This window comes from Chelonoidis abingdonii, chromosome 2 (assembly GCF_003597395.2).
Source record: "Chelonoidis abingdonii isolate Lonesome George chromosome 2, CheloAbing_2.0, whole genome shotgun sequence".
Classification (NCBI taxonomy): domain Eukaryota; kingdom Metazoa; phylum Chordata; order Testudines; family Testudinidae; genus Chelonoidis; species Chelonoidis abingdonii.
Genome location: NC_133770.1, coordinates 59,449,206 through 59,466,736, shown reverse-complemented (window position 1 = coordinate 59,466,736; position 17,531 = coordinate 59,449,206). Strand labels below are relative to the sequence as shown.

Below are 17,531 nucleotides of genomic sequence, written 5' to 3'. Positions count from 1 at the left end.
ACACTCATCCTCCTCAACCCAGCTTAGCCTGTTTTTCTGTTACAACAATCCCAGCAGCCCTCTTCAGTCTCCTGGAATTCCTTCTGTCAATGCATTCTTCCCCTAAGATGGCTCCCCAAGCAAAGACCATACTCTTGTCTTTTCTCCTTTAAAATCTCTTCCTTTGTTTCCCAACAATCCTGATGTGGTTTCTTTTCATTACCCTAGCTGTGTGGGCCTCTCTGAATTTGAATGTCCTCCATCCTCATTATGGCTAATGGTTCATTGCGGTTTTGCATCTATGACTTTCTAAGACCTTCCTAGCTCCATTGTTACCATAACTTTTTTTCTGTTTGTTAGTACTGTTCTCATTCTTATCTCATTGTACATCAGTGCCATACACATTTTCTGCCTGCTACCTCATCCCGTCTCTGCACTCCTTTAGGTGCATTCTATTCTTTCCTTCAATTTGGTTCAATGTCACTAATGAACATCTCCATTTTTTATGAGTCAGTAGAGAAATCTCACTTCAACACAGCACCTCTGTTGAACTTCCCTTCACTTGAGGCCACACTGGTTGCTCAGAAGAGGAGCTGGCTCAGTTTGCAGCATGATGCCTAGAAATTGGTCAGAGGTTCTCAAATAAAATAAAATAATAATAATAATGAGACCTTTGGGCTTCATGGGCGCCAAAGTTTCTGGGTCATTGTAGGGTGGACCATAAATAAAAATTGTTTACGGAAAAATCACCATAAAAAGCTTACAATCATAGCCTGTCTTTACAGTGAAATGTACTAGAAACTTTAAAATGAAGCCAGATATTTGCACTGACATTCAAAGCCATCCAGACTGCACGGAAGGGAGTGTGAGTAAAGAAGTCATGCGCATCAATTTATGCTGCCTTTTGTCTGTTACCTAGATGCAACTTTAACATATGGCCCAGCTCCCCTCGGTTTCACTCATTTTTCCTCATGTAACCTCATGGAAGCCAGAACATGGTCCTATAAATTCATAAGGATAAACTGTATCAGCTACTATATGTAGCACAGCATGTCATAACATGAACCAATACATCTGAACTTCATGCAATGGCTGCTCTTCTAGCATCTCTCTTCCGGGGTCAGTGGGAATGACCCAACACTTTTGTGGACTAAAATGGGGTGCTAAAAAGTGATATTCTTTCTCTCACTGTAGTAAGCCTCTGTTCACATTAGGATGCAGTGCTGCCAAATTCAGTCTGTTCTCCAAGGGCTCAATCCTTTTCCCATTGAAGTCAAAGGTAAAACTCCCACTGTCTTGAATGCGGGTAGAATTGGGCCCCAACTGAAAAATCATAGAGCAGTGGCGGCCAAACCATGGCTTGCAAGCTGCATGCAGCTCTTTTACAGTTAAAATGCAGCTCATGGAGACCTCCCACCCCACCCCTTCTTCACCTATCAGGCTGGGGGGTTGAGCTTGGAACCTCTGTATTGCAGTAGGATAAGGGTTTCTGCCCAGTGGCTAGGAGGATCTCGGGGCTTCAGCCCTGCAGGGCATACCCTACTGGGGATTGGGGTTTCAGCAAGAGCGGGGCTGAAGCCTTGAGCCCTGGCAGGTGCCTCTTGTGGGGCTGAAGCCCCAAGCTCTAAAAGTAATGCCCAGGCTCTTGAACTTCTGAAAAATTGTTGTATGCAGCTGAGAAGGTCAGTAAGTTTTCCCACCCTGCCATACAGGGTATCAATGGCTGACTTTTCCCTTTGAAGTCGTTCCTTCTGCTCCATTTCTGCTAGGAAATTTGGATCTAAACAATAGGCCTCAAAGAATCAGGTTTTATCCTTTTACAAACAGTCAATTATTTCTTTCATAAATACTGAATCATATAACTGAGATGAATGTGTTAAATAAAGAAATGCCACATCTTACCATGCTAAATGCTGTGAAGACTATAGTTAAAAAGTGCTCTGAAGATAGGGCTGCCAACTTTCTAATCACACAGAAGTGAACACCCCCACCCTGAAGCCCAGCCCCTGGCTCACTCCATCTCTCCCCAGTTGCTCGCTCTCCCCCATTCTCACCAGGTTGGTTCTCACCAGGTTGGGGTGGTGGATTCGGAGAGGGTACAAGCTCCAAGATGAGGGGTTCAGGGTGCAGGAGGGGGCTCAGGGCTGGGGCCAAGGGGTTCAGGAGGAGATACAGGCTCTAGCTGGTGGTGTGGGATCTGGGATGGGGACTTGGATGAAGGGTTTGGGGTACAGGAGGGGTTCAGGACTGGGGCAGGTGGGAGTTATAAATAATTGGAGATATACCTATCTCCTAGAACTGGAAGGTACCTTGAAAGATCATTGAGTCCAGCCCCCTGCATTCACTAGCAGGACCAAGTACTGATCTTTACCCCAGATCCCTAAGTGGCCCCCTCAAGGAGGGAACTCACAGCCCTAGGTTTACTAGGCCAATGCTCAAACCACTGAGCTATCCCTCCCGCAATTAGGGTGTGGGAAGGAGCTCAGGGCTGGAGCAGGGGTTTGGAGTGGGGGGGGCTCAGGGCTAGGGTGTTAGACTCTGGGAGAAAGTTAGGATGCGGGAGGGGATTCCGGCCTGGGGCAGGGGGTTGGAGTATGGGAGGGGCTTTGTAGTGTGGCTCCAGCTGGACAGCACTTATCTCAAGCAGCTCCCAGAACCGGCTGGTACCTCTGCCTGCTAGGCAGAGCAGCCAGGTGCTCTGTGCAATGCCCACACCAGCAGACGGCACCCCCGCACGCACTGCCCTCACAGCTCCCATTGGTTGCGGTTCCTGGCCAATGAGAGCTACAGAGCTGCCGCTTGGGGTGGACCCAGCTAGTGGAGCACCTGTTGCCACCCCTGTGCCTGGGAGCCAGACAGCCTGCTTTGGCCCCGCCCATTGCCTTTTTAGCAGCCCAGACCACGGTGCTGACCAGCACCACCAGGGTCCCTTTTGGACTGTGTCTTTTGGTCAAAAACCAGACATCTCTATCTGAAAATGAAAAATGAGCTAAGCACCAGGACATGCTTCTCTAGGGTCTCTATCACCACAGTGGGCTAGAACCAGTTAGGTGGGGCTAAGTCTCCACGACCTTGTACTTGTGGCCCAGATCGGATCTGCCCCCTCCTCAACTGCAAACCAGGCCAGCAACTCACCGCCCACGGGGACCAGGCACCGCTGCACACTGGCCTCTGCCGGCCCTAGCTGGGCACCAAGGGTTACACTAGCCCTAGGGCTGCGCTGAATTACATCCAGGGCCAGGCCAGCGTAGACCTCGGTGGATGGGGAGCTGCGAACGGCGGCTCTGTAGCTTTGGGGCGGGGGCCGCCCCGCTCCGCATGCGGGTGCAGGCAACACACACCAAGCCCACACCTCGCCTGCGCAAGCGCATTGCGGAAGCCATCCCTGAGCCCTCCGCCCCCGCGGGGATTTAAAGGGCCAGCTGCCGGGCTGCCCTAGGGTCCTCTCTGCAAGCTGGGCGGGAGTGATGGGCCAGGCCCATGCGGGGAGCGGCCACCCCCTCAGCCTGGAGGAGTAGGGCTAGTCTGGGGAGAGGGCGCTGGATTCCCTGGATCGCGGACATTCCAGGCGAGATAAACGACGAGGGCGGGCAAGCGAAGCGGCCGCTTCTCCTGCGCCCTCGCTGGGATCTCGCTTGTGCCGGGCTGAGGGATTCCAGCTGGAGCTCGAGAGCGGACGCTCCAGCCTAGGCCTGTTATGGAGGCCGGGAATCTCCTGAGCGGCGTGGCCGCGGTGCTGCCAGCGGGCGGGAGCGGGGAGCGCCTGGGGAGCGCCACCCCGAAGCAGTTTTGCGCCCTGCTGGGCAGGCCGCTCATCAGCTACACGGTGCAGGCGCTGGAGAGGTAAAGAGCCGCCCCAACCCCTCTAGGCACCCCCCCCCCCGCCGGGACTTGGCTCCCCAACCCCGCTCTCCCATAGCCCCGTCTGCCGCCTCCTTCCCGCTCCGCAGCCCAGTCCCTCCTACACCCCGGGACACGGCCCCGCCTCCACCTTCTTTCTCCCAGCAGCCTCTCCTGTAGCCCCCGCCCCCCCGCAGTGCGCACCGCACCTCTGGGGTTAAACTCGATATTGTTCCCTTCACCTCGAGCCAGTGCCTGCCTCACCCTGCCCTGTGCAGCCTGGGGCTCAGCCCCTTTCACCCCTAGCCCAGCTGCCACCCTCGGAACCCCAGATCCCTCCCTGGGGTTCTGGCACCAGCTTGTCTCCTCCTCTGGGTAACCACATAGCAAGTGTAAAAGAACCAGGACAGGGGTGGAGGGTAATACGTACCTATATAACAAAAAGCCCCCAAAATCGAGACTGTCCCTATAAAATTGGGACATGTAGTCACCCTCCTCCTGCTGCCCACCATTCTGAGGGGCTTTGCTCGTCGTCTGCTGAGTTCCTGCTCGCCCAGCCCTTGCATACTCTGCTCGTTTACTGCCCCCCCCCCCCCCCCTTGTGTCTCTCTCCTCCCCTGGGCTTGCCTGCCCTCTGCTTCATATCCCTGGAGATGTTGTCACTTCTTGCATGCCCACTCCCAAATACACTTGGCAAAGTTGAGAACCCCCCACCTCACCTGGACTCAGAATAATAAGCAATTCTATTTCTACTCCTGAAAAAAACCCATGGGTTTTATTGAGAGCTGGAGTAAAACAAGTGCAACTCCTGATGTGGTGAGCGTGAGCTGCACCCACTTATATGATGGTGAATTTGGCTCTGTTTCTACAACAATATAGCTATTGTCAGAATTACATGCTTGGAATATGCAAGCGTTTCTCTCTGATATCAAAATATTTATATATTAATCAGATCCACTTAAACCAAACAAGTTACTTCTGACTGTTTTTAATATGACTCTCCTAAGTTAACGTTTCTGCCCATAGCCAAAGCTTTTGGCAATGAAGGTGGGGTTAAGTGTTGATTGACATTGCTGAGAGAGAGGGAGAAATCACATCCTCCAGTGCAGAAATCACTACAGGCCTCCTTTATGCCTGTCCCTGGCATCACATATGCATTAATACCCTGCCTTTATGGAAAACATGAACTGTCTTGTGGATTTAATTAAAGTTCAGTTGAATTGGAAATTGATACCTAACATAATGCAAGGCTGCACCTGTGGCTCTTCTTTTTTTATGCTGAAGCAAAAATTCAAGTATCGGGACACTTCAGCAGTTAACATTTTTTCCATTTTACAAGGTTGCTGGATTTTAGACCTGTGACTGTCTGTGGATGAGTAATAAATCTTTAATTTATAGTCTCAAATGTTAACATACTACACAGGCCTGACCCTTGGGAAATTTAAAATGTGGGAGACACATACTATAGACCAGGGGTGAGCAAACTTCAGCCCGCCAGCAGTTTTAATCTGGCCCTCAAGCTCCAACTGGGAAGTGGGATCTGGGGCTTGCCCCACTCAGGTGTTCCAGCCATGGAGTAGGGTCGGGGGCTGCTCCATGTGCTCCCAGAAGTAGCAGCATGCCCCTTCACCCTCCCACCGGCTCCTACGCATAGGGGCAGCCAGGGGCCTTTGCTCTGCATGCTGCCCCCACAGCTCCCATTGGCCGGGAACCACAGCCAATGTGGGCAGTGCCTGCAGAGAAGCCAGAGAGAGGGGGCATGCTGCTGATTCTGGGAGCCGCTTGAGTTAAGCACTGCCTGGAGCCTGCATCCCTGAGACTCCACTCCACGCTGCAACCTCCTTCCCCAGCCCTGATCCCTTCTGCACCCCTTGATCTCAGTCCAGAGCATCATCCTGCACCCCAAACTCCTGATTCCCAGCCCCACTCCAGAGCCTGCACCCTCAGCCAAAGCCTGCACCCCAACCACCTGCCCTAGCCCTGATCCCCCTCCTGCCCTCAGAACCTCTCAGTCCCAGCCTGGAGTACCATCCTACACCTCAACTCCTCATCCCCAGCCCCACCCTGGAGTCCACACTCCCAGGTGGAGCCCTCACCACGCCCTCGCACCCCACTCCCCTGTCCCAGCCCGAAGCCCCTTCCTGCACCCTGAATTCCTCATTTCTGGCCACACCCCAGAGCCCACACCCCCCAACCAGAGCCCTCATCCTCTCCCACACCCCAACCCCAATTTTGTGAGCATTCTTGGCCCACCATACAATTTCTATTCCCAGATGTGGCAGTAGGGCCAAAAAGTTTGCCAACCCCTGTCCTAGGCTAAGAAACTCATTGGCAATCATTCTGTTTATTCAGACGCAACAAAATGTAGTTAGTGGACCAGTATCTGCTATATATTATCCAAAAATAAAATTGCAACTTTTTTTCTCATTTGGTTTACATCACCTGTTTGATTTACGAATTCAGTATTCAAAGTATACACACAAAAGCACTTTCCTTGAAGGGACTTTGCAATGACTCAAGACCTTCTGGTTTCACTGCCTCCAGAGTATCTTGTCTATTGACACATACCTAGTGGCAGGAGGCAGACTTTCCAATTCTAAAGAAAGGAGGGAATATACCCTTCCATACATTTTCAATCTTGCAGAAAAACCTCTGTTGTCAAAGATTAGGAAGCTGAACTCCAGCTAGTTGCTCAGTTGAAACATGAACAGGATTTCATCCTGCCAAGAATCTGCTACAATAAATTTCTCTTGAGGCTTGTCGGTTATGTCCTTCATGTATTGTATTCTGACTTCCTGTAACGTATTCTTACTTGACTTGAAATCTCACATGCCAAATTCCATTGGCAGACTTGTGTGTTGGTATCACATAAGACTATTTAAGAAGTGGTATATATTAGCTGAATCTCTGTGTTTTTTAAACAGCATTGGGGCCAATTTTTTATCCTGATGTTAACCCTACCTTACTTTGCCAGGATAGCCCCACTGATTTCACTGCAGTTGTGTGTGGAATAAAGTGTTGTCACTGTGAATATGGGCAACTGACTAACTCTGAATTATTAAGTCTCATGACGGGCTTAAGGTTAAATGCTGCTACTGTCCCCCTTTTTTAGATGAGTAAATGGAGATACAATGTAATTAAGTGACTTGCCATAGATCTCAGAGCAAGCCAATGAAAAGTGCTGAGGAATAAAGCCCAGAAGCCCTAACTCCTAGCTTCATATATGCACTGATAGGTAGACCTCCCTGCTTTCCTGCACTAGGATGGTTTCCTAAGCACACTTGTCACAGCTGAGAACTACTGCACCTATATTCTCCCTCCCTGGCTGAACAAGGGAACACACTTCTAGGTTTCATTCTCCCTGCCATCACCTCTTCTGGGCAGATATCTGCATCTTTCTTTCCTGACTGAGGTTTTTCCAGGCAGCAGAGTTCCCTGCTTTACTGTTAGTGCCCCAGCAAGTGAGACTGCCTAAGCAGGCCTGCTTTGCTTTTCTTCTCTGAGGCTATAAGCAGTGTAATTGCCTACTGTTATAAAGGTACCACCCAGCTCTTTCTAAGCAAGCAAGTTTATTCTTAAAACCATTACAGAGAAAACATTAAGAACAGTGATAGATTTCATGCATGCTAATAAGCTTACTGAAGACTACCCTAACTCCAACATGGGGTCTGGTAGGTGGCCAGTCCTTCAAACCTGTCCCTAAGGAGTGGGACAGTGGGTCCGGTGTGTTTGCTGGATCAGAAAGCAGGATCTATGTCAATTTAAATTCAAGTTATTTATCCTAAAACCCTCTCTCTGTTGGTCTCTGGAGAATCCAGTCTGAAGCACTCTATGTGAGTTTCTCTCGGTGGTGGTACCTCTGTAGAAGTGTTACAAAATGACTAGATTTGCCTATATCAGCCCCAACTGTTGTTAGTTCCTGGAGAGCTGTGGTCACCTACTGTAATCTGCCAGGGTATAGGCAGCTTACCTTGCAAGTGGAGCAGAACCTACCCTGGTGGTTATTGTGGTCATTTGGGTAATGGCAGGCAAAGATCCAGGGTTCAGGCTCCAGTCCAAAGGCTGAGGGGCCAAGCCAAAAGTCAGAACTGGAGTCAAAAGCCAAAAGGTAAACCAATATCACGGTCAGAGCTAGGAGTCAGCAACCACATCTAAGCTAAAGGGTAAGCCGGAGTCAAAGTCAGCCAAGAGTTTGAGTCAGGAGTCGGAAACCAGAATTGAGCTAGAGCAGGGCTTGGAGCAAGGACTGAAGCAGTAGTGACAGCAGGATAAACACAGCTGCAGGCAGGAGCGGCTCTGTGGGTGTGCTGGTGCCTGGAGTTGCCCCTGGCTACAGTCATAGTACATATTGAGCAGCCACTGGCGTGGTGTTGCTGCAGGGCTCAGATAGCAGCCTAATGGCTCCCTGCCCAGTCAGGAAGTGCGGGGTAAGGACTTTCAGGGCCCAGCTGAGCTTGCTGGGTTGCCTTGTGACCAGGCTGAGAGCCACCTCTGCCCCTGATACCTTCTCCCATGAAATTACAAACAATCCCTGGCCCATAATGGTACACAAACGTAATATAGTAAGATTTCCCAAAGGTATTGCAGGATATTGCCATATTTGTCACAATACTGACCATCTTTATTAGGATGTCAGTTCATCCAGTTTTTGTCCAAGTTTCTTACGGTAAAGTTTTTGTGATGTCCAACTTTAACAGAGAGGTTTCCTCTGGAATTACTCTTTCTAGCAGAGATGTTTTTAAGATGATTTCAGGCTAGTGTCAGATTCTATAATTTACCATTGCTCGAAGACTTGATTTATTTAAACACCAGTGCTTTTCTTCCTTTATTTCTTAAGAAAAGGGAAACCTGACATAAATTCTTCATTTAAGCAGGAACACATTCACTCTGCAAGTAGCAATATGGAGAGAAAAATCTAAACATTGGGTTTGGGTAGTGTTGTCAATAACACTAATTCATCAGTTTTGTTTATGGTAAATTTAGCAGAAACACATTTTTTTGGTGGTATTAAACTGATTGAAGAATAAATATTTTTCGTATAGCCAAATAAAGATCTGGTCAAATACGTTGGGCCAAATCATCAACTGATATAAATGGGAGTAGTTCCATTGAGATTGAGTGGAACTTTGCTGATTTCCACCAGCGAGGATCTGGCTTGCTATAACTATAAGAATTATTGAACTGCATTAAGAGAGATCCATCAGAAATCTGGCAAAGAAAAAAAAAATCCTCTGCACTTCAGTGATCTCAGTTTTGAAGCAGTTTCAAAGAAGTTACTCCCGATTTTCGCGCTGATCAGAGTTGGAGGCCCATTATTTTGATCTCTTGTTTACTCATTTGGAAGTTGTTTTCCAAACTAGGATTCATGTCTATACTGTCTGGGGATTATCCCGTTCTATAACAATTTTGATTTGTGTGTGTGTGTATATATGGCAGACTATAAAGCATTTTGGGAGCTCAGAATAGATCTATTTCTCAGTTAGTGCATTTTACAGATTCTTTTCCATATTATATGTGATCAGCCCAGACTAAAAGCTTCTGCTTAAAAGTTTTTTTATAGCTGGAAAAAAAGGGAAGAATGATATTTGACATTTTAAAACAAATTTTTGAAACTGATTTTGATGTTTGTTTTTTTTTAAATTGGTGAAGTTTACCATCAAAAGATAGAAGTTGAACAGTTTCAGGAAAGAATTAATCCCTCTGCTGCTATATTGACTGTTTGTTGACATTCCATATAGAGTCACTAAATAATTTTGAAATATGTCTATAATCAGATCCTCAACAGTCAATGCAGCTGTGTGACATGGAATTCCTGTTAATGAGAAATCTGCAGTGTACTAAAACAGTACTATATTAATATTTTCCCTCATTCTTATAAATCACTTTGATGTGCGGCCATTGTATGGATCAAAGCATGGACTCTTTCCTTTCTAATCATTCTGGGCTACCTATGCTCTTACAGAACTAGATTGTGTTCTTAAGGCACAGCCCTAGATTAGATTTGCCAACCCTCTAGGATTATCGTGGAGTCTCTAGGAATTAAAGAGTAATATTTAATTAAAGATTATGTCATGTGATGAAACATCCAGGAATATAGCCAACCAAAGCTGGCAACCCTACCCTAAGTAGAGCCACAATCCACACCAAGGGATTGTCCTTGATCTTGGTGGAGAGGTGTGCACTCAGCCGTCTACAGGGTTTGTGCAGAGGTAGGGTGGAGCTGTGACCCCTCCCTGCAACTTTGTTGTGGATTGCACCAGTGGAGGGCTTGAGCCCTCCTACACCTTACATGCAATGTCTGATCATGTTCTGCCCTGATACTGTCCTTCTCTACCATTATCAAAGAATCATAGAAATGTAGGGTTGGAAAGGACCTTGAGAGGTCATCTAGTTCAGCCCCTCTGTGCTCTGGCAGGACCAAGTAAACCTAGACCATAACTGACATGTTTGTCCAACCTATATTTAAAACCCCCCAGTAATGGGGATTCCCCAACCTTAGAAGCCTGTAAACTACTCTTACAATTAGAAAGTTTTTCCTTATACTGTATCTAACCTAAATCTCCCTGGCTGCAGATTGTCCATTACTTCGGTGCACATGGAGAATAATTGTCTACAGTTCTCTTTATAGCAGCCCTTAACATACTCGAAGACTGTTATCAGATCCTCTCCTCAGACTAAACATATCCAGTTTTTTAACCTTATAGGTCAGGTTTTCTAAACCTTTTATCATTTTTGTTGCTCTCCTCTGGACTCTCTCCAATTTGTCCACATCTTTCCTAAAGTGTAGTGTCCAGAATAGGACACAGTACTCCTGATGAGGCCTCACCAGTGCTGAGTAGAGTGGGACAATAATCCCCATGTTTCCCATATGACTCTCCTGTTAATACACTCCAGAATGTTGTTAGGGTTTTTTTTTTGGAGCTGCATCACATTGTTGACACATTGTGATCCACTATAGCCCCCAGATCCTTTTCAGCAGTACTACCAACTAGAAACTTATTCCCCATTTCGTAGTTGTGCATTTGATTTTTCCTTCCTAAGTGAAGTACTTTCACTTGCCTTTATCGAGTTTCATCTTTTATTGTTAGATGGTGCAAAAGATAATTAAGATATCATTCTGCCTACCTCTCCATAAAACATTGTGCATATGTTAGCTGCAGTGTGGTCAGTTTCATTTGGCTTCAGAAGAAGGAATTTGAATGCAGTTCGTGTATCAATCTGTCACAAGTGAAAATGCAGACCAGATTCTTCTTTTGCACCATCTCACAACTGTGGGGAGTTCTGCAGTTTAGCAAGGGATAGCACAAATCTCTTCTTTAGTTTCTGTTAATATGAGTATGCCTTTCTCCATGAGTTTTGCTTTAATTTTAACTTGAAATATGCAAAGAAGAGTTTAGTTGAGTTCAATTAGTTTGCCCTAGGTTTGAGTCAAAATCATGCAAAAGCGCAAAATTTTTATGGCTAGATGTATGAGCTTTGCTAGCAGAACAAGGGATGTGATCATTCCCCTCTATTTGGCACTGGTGAGGCCTCATCTAGAGTACTGCATCCAGTTTTGGGCCCCACATTACAAGAAGGATGTGGAAAAATTGGAAAGAGTCTAGCGAAGGGCAACAAAAATGATTAGGGGGCTGGTGCACATGATTTATGAGGAGAGGCTGAGGGAACTGGGATTATTTAGTCTGCAGAAGAGAAGAATGAAGTGGGATTTGATAGCTGCTTTCAACTACCTGAGAGGGGGTTCCAAAGAGGATTCATCTAGACTGTTCTCAGTGGTACCAAATGACAGAACAAGGAGTAATGGTCTCAGGTTGCAGTGGGGGAGTATTAGGTTGGATATTAGGAAAAACTTTTTCACTAGGAGGATAGTGAAACACTGGAATGGGTTACCTAGGGAGGTGGTGGAATCTCTTTCTTTGTTTTAAGCAGAAACTAATTTTTAAAAATCATCGCTAAAAACATTAATGCTGTTTCCTTAGTTATAAAAAACTAATACTGAAATCATTTTAGATAATCTGCAAATTTAGAAGTAGATACACTTGGCCTAGTGGGGCCATTTTTCTGTTCCCCTTATCCTGGCCTTTACAGGATATGTTAATGCAGATTAAGCAGTGCTTAAAGTGTGTGTGTGTGTGTGTGTGTGTCAACTCCACTGACTGTTATACCCTGCCTTGCCCCAGAGGGACCCCCAATTCTCTGTCACTTCACCCCAGTCCTGCTCTCACTGCACCCCCCAACCTCACTCCCTGAATGTTACTGCACCCCTCCAGCCTTAGAGAGACCCCAACTCCACTGATTGTCACTGCACCTTGACCCCTGAGAGAGACCCCCAACCCCACTGTCACTGTACTCCATCTTCCCAGTCCTAGAGACCCCCTCAAACTACTGTCATTTCACCCCTCGGTGAGACCCCCAACCTCAACTGTCACTTCACCCCTTGTCCCTAGAGAGACCATCAACTCCACTGAATCTCACTGCACCCCTCAACGCCCTATTCCCAGAGAGACTCCAGACCTCACTGAATGTTACTGCAGCCCCCTAGCCCAAGAGGGAGACTTCAACCCCACTGAATCTCACTACAACCCCGATGTCCCAACTCCCCAGGATATATTTTAAGCATTTGTATGAGACCTGTTGAGTCATTTAAAAACAATAACAATAAATAAGTATAAAGAGCATAATGAGTTGTTGCATGTAATTATATAATATTTGTATAAAAGAAATTGTGAATTGTCTGTATTAAGTGCATGAACATTTTCAGCTGGTGTTATGATAAGCCTTCCCACTTTTTTTCAGAGCACTTTAAGCACTGAGTCTAGGGGTTTCACTATATGACACTAGCCTACTGAGGATTAACCAGAGCACTTGTGCTTTGCCTCTGTCTCCAGTGAAACCCTTATGCCCAAAGGGTGGGGTGGGTGGTACTGTAATAAGAGAATCCTCAACTGTCAGTCTGAGCAAAGGGGGCTTGGTGCCGAGGATCATATCCAATTTTTCAGTACAAAACCCTTATGCTATTACAATGTTAAGATTGCACATTTAACAAAGGTTGCAGATCTCTCGAGACATCTAGATAGACTTATTTATAGTACTGTGGAGGAGCTGGTGGTCGTGGTACATGTAGGTACCAGTGACATAGGGAGGGATAGGAGAGAGGTCCTGTAGGCCAAATTTAGTCTACTAGGTAAGAGATTGAAGTCCAGGACTTCCATGGTGGCATTCTCTGAAATGCTTCCAGTTCCACATGCAGGGCCAGTTAGATAAACAGAACTGCAGGGTTTCAATGTGTGGATGAGATGATGGTCTACGGAGGAGGGGTTTAGATTTATTAGGAACTGGGAAAACTTTTGGGAAAGGGGGAACCTATACAGGAAGGATGGGCTCTACCTAAGCCAAAATGGAGCCAGATTACCAAATTAAAAAGGTTGTAGAGCAGTTTTTAAACTAAGGGCTGGGGGAAAGCTGACAGGTGCAAAGGAGCACGTGGTTTGGACAGAGACGTCCCTTAGGGGAGGACCTACTAATGGAGATTGTCTATGTCTGAGTAAGGAGGAGAGTATGGAAGATGATAAAATACAGGTAAGATCTGATGAGAAACAGTCAAATGAAGAAAAGTCTCATTCAATTACATCATTTAATGAGAAACAACTAAATGTGACAAGATTTTAAAGTGCTTATATACCAATGCTAGAAGTCTAAATAATAAGATGAGTGAACTAGAGTGCCTCATATTAAATGAGGATATTGATTCAATCGGCATCACAGAAACTTGGTGGAATGAGGATAATCAATGGGACACAGTAATACCAGGGTCCAAAGTATATTGGAAGGACAGAACAGGTCATGCTGGTGGGGGAGTGGCACTATATATGAAAAAGCATAGAATCACAGGAAGTAAAAATCTTAAATGAACCACACTGTACCATAGAATCTATATGGACAGTAATACCATTCTCTTATAAAAAGAATATAAACGTAGGGATATATTACCGACCCCCTGACCAGGATGGTGATAGTAACTGTGAAATGCTCAGGGAGATTAGGGAGATTATTAAAATAAAAACCTCAATAATAATGGAGGATTTAAACTATCCCCATATTGACTAGGTACATGTCACCGCAGGACAGGATGCAGAGATGAAGTTTCTTGACAACTTAAATTACTGCTTCTTGGAGCAGCTAGTCCTGTAACCCACAAGAGGAGAGGCAATTCTTGATTTAGTCCTAAGTGGAGCACAGGATCAGGTCTAAGAGGTTAATATAGTTGGACCACTTGGTAATAATGACCATAATATAATTAAATTTAACGTGGTGGAGAAAACATCACAGTGGCCCAACGCTGTAGCATTTAATTTCAGAAGGGGAACTACACAAAAATGATGAGGTTAGTTAAACAGAAATTAAATGGTACAGCACCAAAAGTAAAATCCCTGCAAACTGCATGGAAACTTTTTAAAGACCACAATACAGCCTCAGCTTAAATGTATATGCCAAATTAAAAAACAGAGTAAGGGAACCAAAAAAGACCACCGTGGCGAAACAACAAAGTAAAAGAAGCCGTGAGAGGCAAAAAGGAATCTTTTAAAATGTGGAAGTTAAATCATATTGAGGAAAATAGAAAGGAGCATAAACTCTGGCAAATGAAGTGTAAAAATGTAATTAGGAAGGCCAAAAAATAATTTGAATTACAGCTAACCAAAGACTCAAAAACTAATAGCAATTTTTTTTAAGTACATCAGAAGCAGGAAGAGTGCTAAAAAATCAGTGCGGCCACTGGATGATCGAGATGCTAAAGGAGCACTCAAGGATGATAAGGCCATTGCAGAGAAACTAAATAAATTCTTTTCATTGGTCTTTACTGTTGAGAATGTGAAGGGGATTTCCAAACCTGAGCCATTCTTATTAGGTGATAAATCTGAGGCACTGTCCCAGATTGAGGTGTTGTTAGAAGAGGTTTTGGAACAAATTGATAAACTAAACAGTAGTAAGTCACCAGGACCAGATGGTATTCACCCAGGAATTCTGAAGAAATGTGAAATTGCAGAACTACTAATTGTAGTCTGTAACAAATCATTTAAATCTGCTTCTGTACCAAATAAGTGGAGGATAGCTAATGTGATGCCAATTTTTAAAAAGGGCTCCAGAGGTGACTCCAGCAATTACAGGCCGATAAGCCTGACTTCAGTGCCGTGCAAACTGGTTGAAGCTATAATAACGAACAAAATTGTCAGACACATATATGAACATAATTTGTTGGGGAAGAGTCAACGTGATTTCTGTAAAGGGAAATCATGCCTCACCAATCTACTAGAATTCTTTGAGGGGGGTCAACAAGCACGTGGACACGAGGGATCCAGTGGATATAGTGTATTTAGAGTTTCAGAAACTAAATAAGGAAGTGTTATTTACTCCTTCTCATAACACAAGAACGAGGGGCCATCAAATGAAATTAATCGGCAGCAGGTTTAAAACAAACAAACAGGTTTAAAACAAACAGAAGGAAGTATTTCTTCACACAACAGTTGGTCAACCTGTGGAACTCTTTACAAGAAAATGTTCTGCCAAGACTATAGCTGGGTTCAAAAAAAAAACTAGATAAATTCATGGAGGATAAGTCCATCAATGGCTCTTTGCCAGAAGGTGGGAATGGGCAACAGGGGATGGATCACTTGATGACTACCTGTTCTGTTCATTCCCTCTGGGGCACCTGGCATTGCCACCGTCAGAAGACACGATACTGAGCTAGATGGACCTTTGGTCTGGCCCAGTATGGCCATTCTTATGTTCTTAACAATCCAAAGAATCAGGTATGACAAAATGTATGGTCCCAACAAAAAGTATTGTTAACTTGTTATTTGTGTTGAATATGCTCAAATTCAGCAGGAGGGAGCTGTAGATCAGAGCTTGGGCAGTTGCTTTGGCTACTGCTTTCCCTGCTGCCTCAAATTCTCCCTGGAACCGCCTAGTCATTGCATAGTTTCAGTGCAGCTATTTTTTGGTTTGCCTATTTTTGTGTAAGAAGGGTGCTGGAGAGAATTCCTTCTCAGGCATTATAACAGTTTGAGGGTGTTGTATCCCCTAGCTTTGGAGCTAGGTATTTTTTAGAGAGGACCAAAACTCTTTGCTCCTTTTTTTTTTTTTTTTAATGATGCCTTTATTGGGTGATTATTAGAGTGATCCTCTTATTTTTCTGTTTGCAGAATTAGATTCACGAAGTAGAGCTATGTTTTAATCTTATTTTGAAAATACACCATTCTTTGCTTTGTAGCTTATTATTATCCAGATGGGTACTGCGGGTAGTAAAATATGTGCCTTTTATAATCATTCCACAGTTGGCTAGATTCATGTATTTTTCCACTTTTAAAAATAATTGTTGTATAGAAATGATATACTGATATTTTTTTTTTTTTTTTTTTTAGTTACTGCCTGCATAGAGTTTTATGACTGAATTTGGACTGTGCTGTTAAATATTTTGAAATGCAGTACATGAACATAATCTTTATTTTCTGAGCATATATAGAACATAACCAAGATATAAATAATGTTACTTCAGTCAGCACTTCAACAGTTCAAATTAGTGTATTTTTTTAATCTAATTTAATCTAATCTAAGTAGGTTCTTTTCTGTGCCCATCACAGTGCTATTTGTGGGGTCAGTAGATTTAGCAACCCCTCCTTCATCCCCCCAAAAAGTTTATCTAAATAATGGTGCTGTTAAGAACCACTAGATTATTGTCTTCATGGTCAAAACAATGTTATGGGACATGAATGTTTTTACATTTTGTGAAAGTAGCTTTATAAAAAGGTAAATGTATGATGATGATGGGCAATCACTTGTTACCAAGTATGATCATCTTCCAGGGAGTCATGGGTCCTCAGGTGGCTAATAACGCCAATCCTTGAACCATAAGTTCTATTGCAATGAGGGTAGACGTTTTCAGCCTCAGCTGGAGGCTGTTGACCATGACTGGAAGCCAGTCTGTCCTTCCTTCTGCACCTCTTGTCCTCTTTAGCTTGCCGGCGAGCAAGTTCAAAATGCAAGAGACTATCACGTAGGACTTCACTCAATTTTAAGTGATCCTGGGCAAATGTCTCCCAAGTGTCAATGTCAATGTCAATATTACACTTTTTTAGGTTGTCCTTCAGTAAGTCCTTATAACACTTCCATTTTCCACTCACGTTATGGAACCCTTCTTTCAGCTGAGAGAACAAGACCTGTTTTGGGAGGTGGTAGTCTGGCATCCGGACAACGTGACCTGTCCAGCGGAATTGCTGATGGATGATCATTGCCTCGATACTGATGGTCTTTGCCTTTTTCAGGACATTAATATTGGTGCGCCTTTCAAATGGTGTCTATAGGTTGTCCAAGTTTTGGACCCATACAACAGTGTTGGGAGGCTATCAGCTTAATAAACAAGAAGCTTGGTGTCTGTTCGAATGTCATGCTCTTCAAAAACCTTGTGCCGTAAACTTGAAAAAGTTACATTGGCACAGCTCAGGGGATGTTGAATCTGTGCATCAGTATCTGCCTTGGATGAAAGAGGACTTCCAGGGTAGAGGAAATGATCGATATTCTCCAGTGCCACTCCATTGATTTTGATAGATGGGGTATGTAATACCTCATTTGGAGAGGGCTGATAGAGCATTTAGTCTTCTTGATATTAAGAGTGAGACCAAGATATGCGTAAGTATCCTCAAACACATTCAGGATCG

General features: G+C 44.8%; 1 protein-coding gene across 3 annotated transcripts in view; it reads left to right on the top strand.

Annotated features, from left to right (window-relative positions):
- The first annotated feature begins 3,442 nt into the window (after window positions 1–3,442).
- The window catches only part of CRPPA (CDP-L-ribitol pyrophosphorylase A), a 209,687-nt gene continuing 195,598 nt past the window's right edge, over window positions 3,443–17,531 (top strand). For all 3 annotated transcript variants that reach the window (XM_075061948.1, XM_032801428.2, XM_032801427.2), the window contains exon 1: window positions 3,443–3,822. In XM_075061948.1, the coding sequence (XP_074918049.1) occupies window positions 3,677–3,822 (146 nt within the window). In that variant the 5' untranslated portion in view covers window positions 3,443–3,676. The remainder of the gene's footprint in view (window positions 3,823–17,531) is intronic.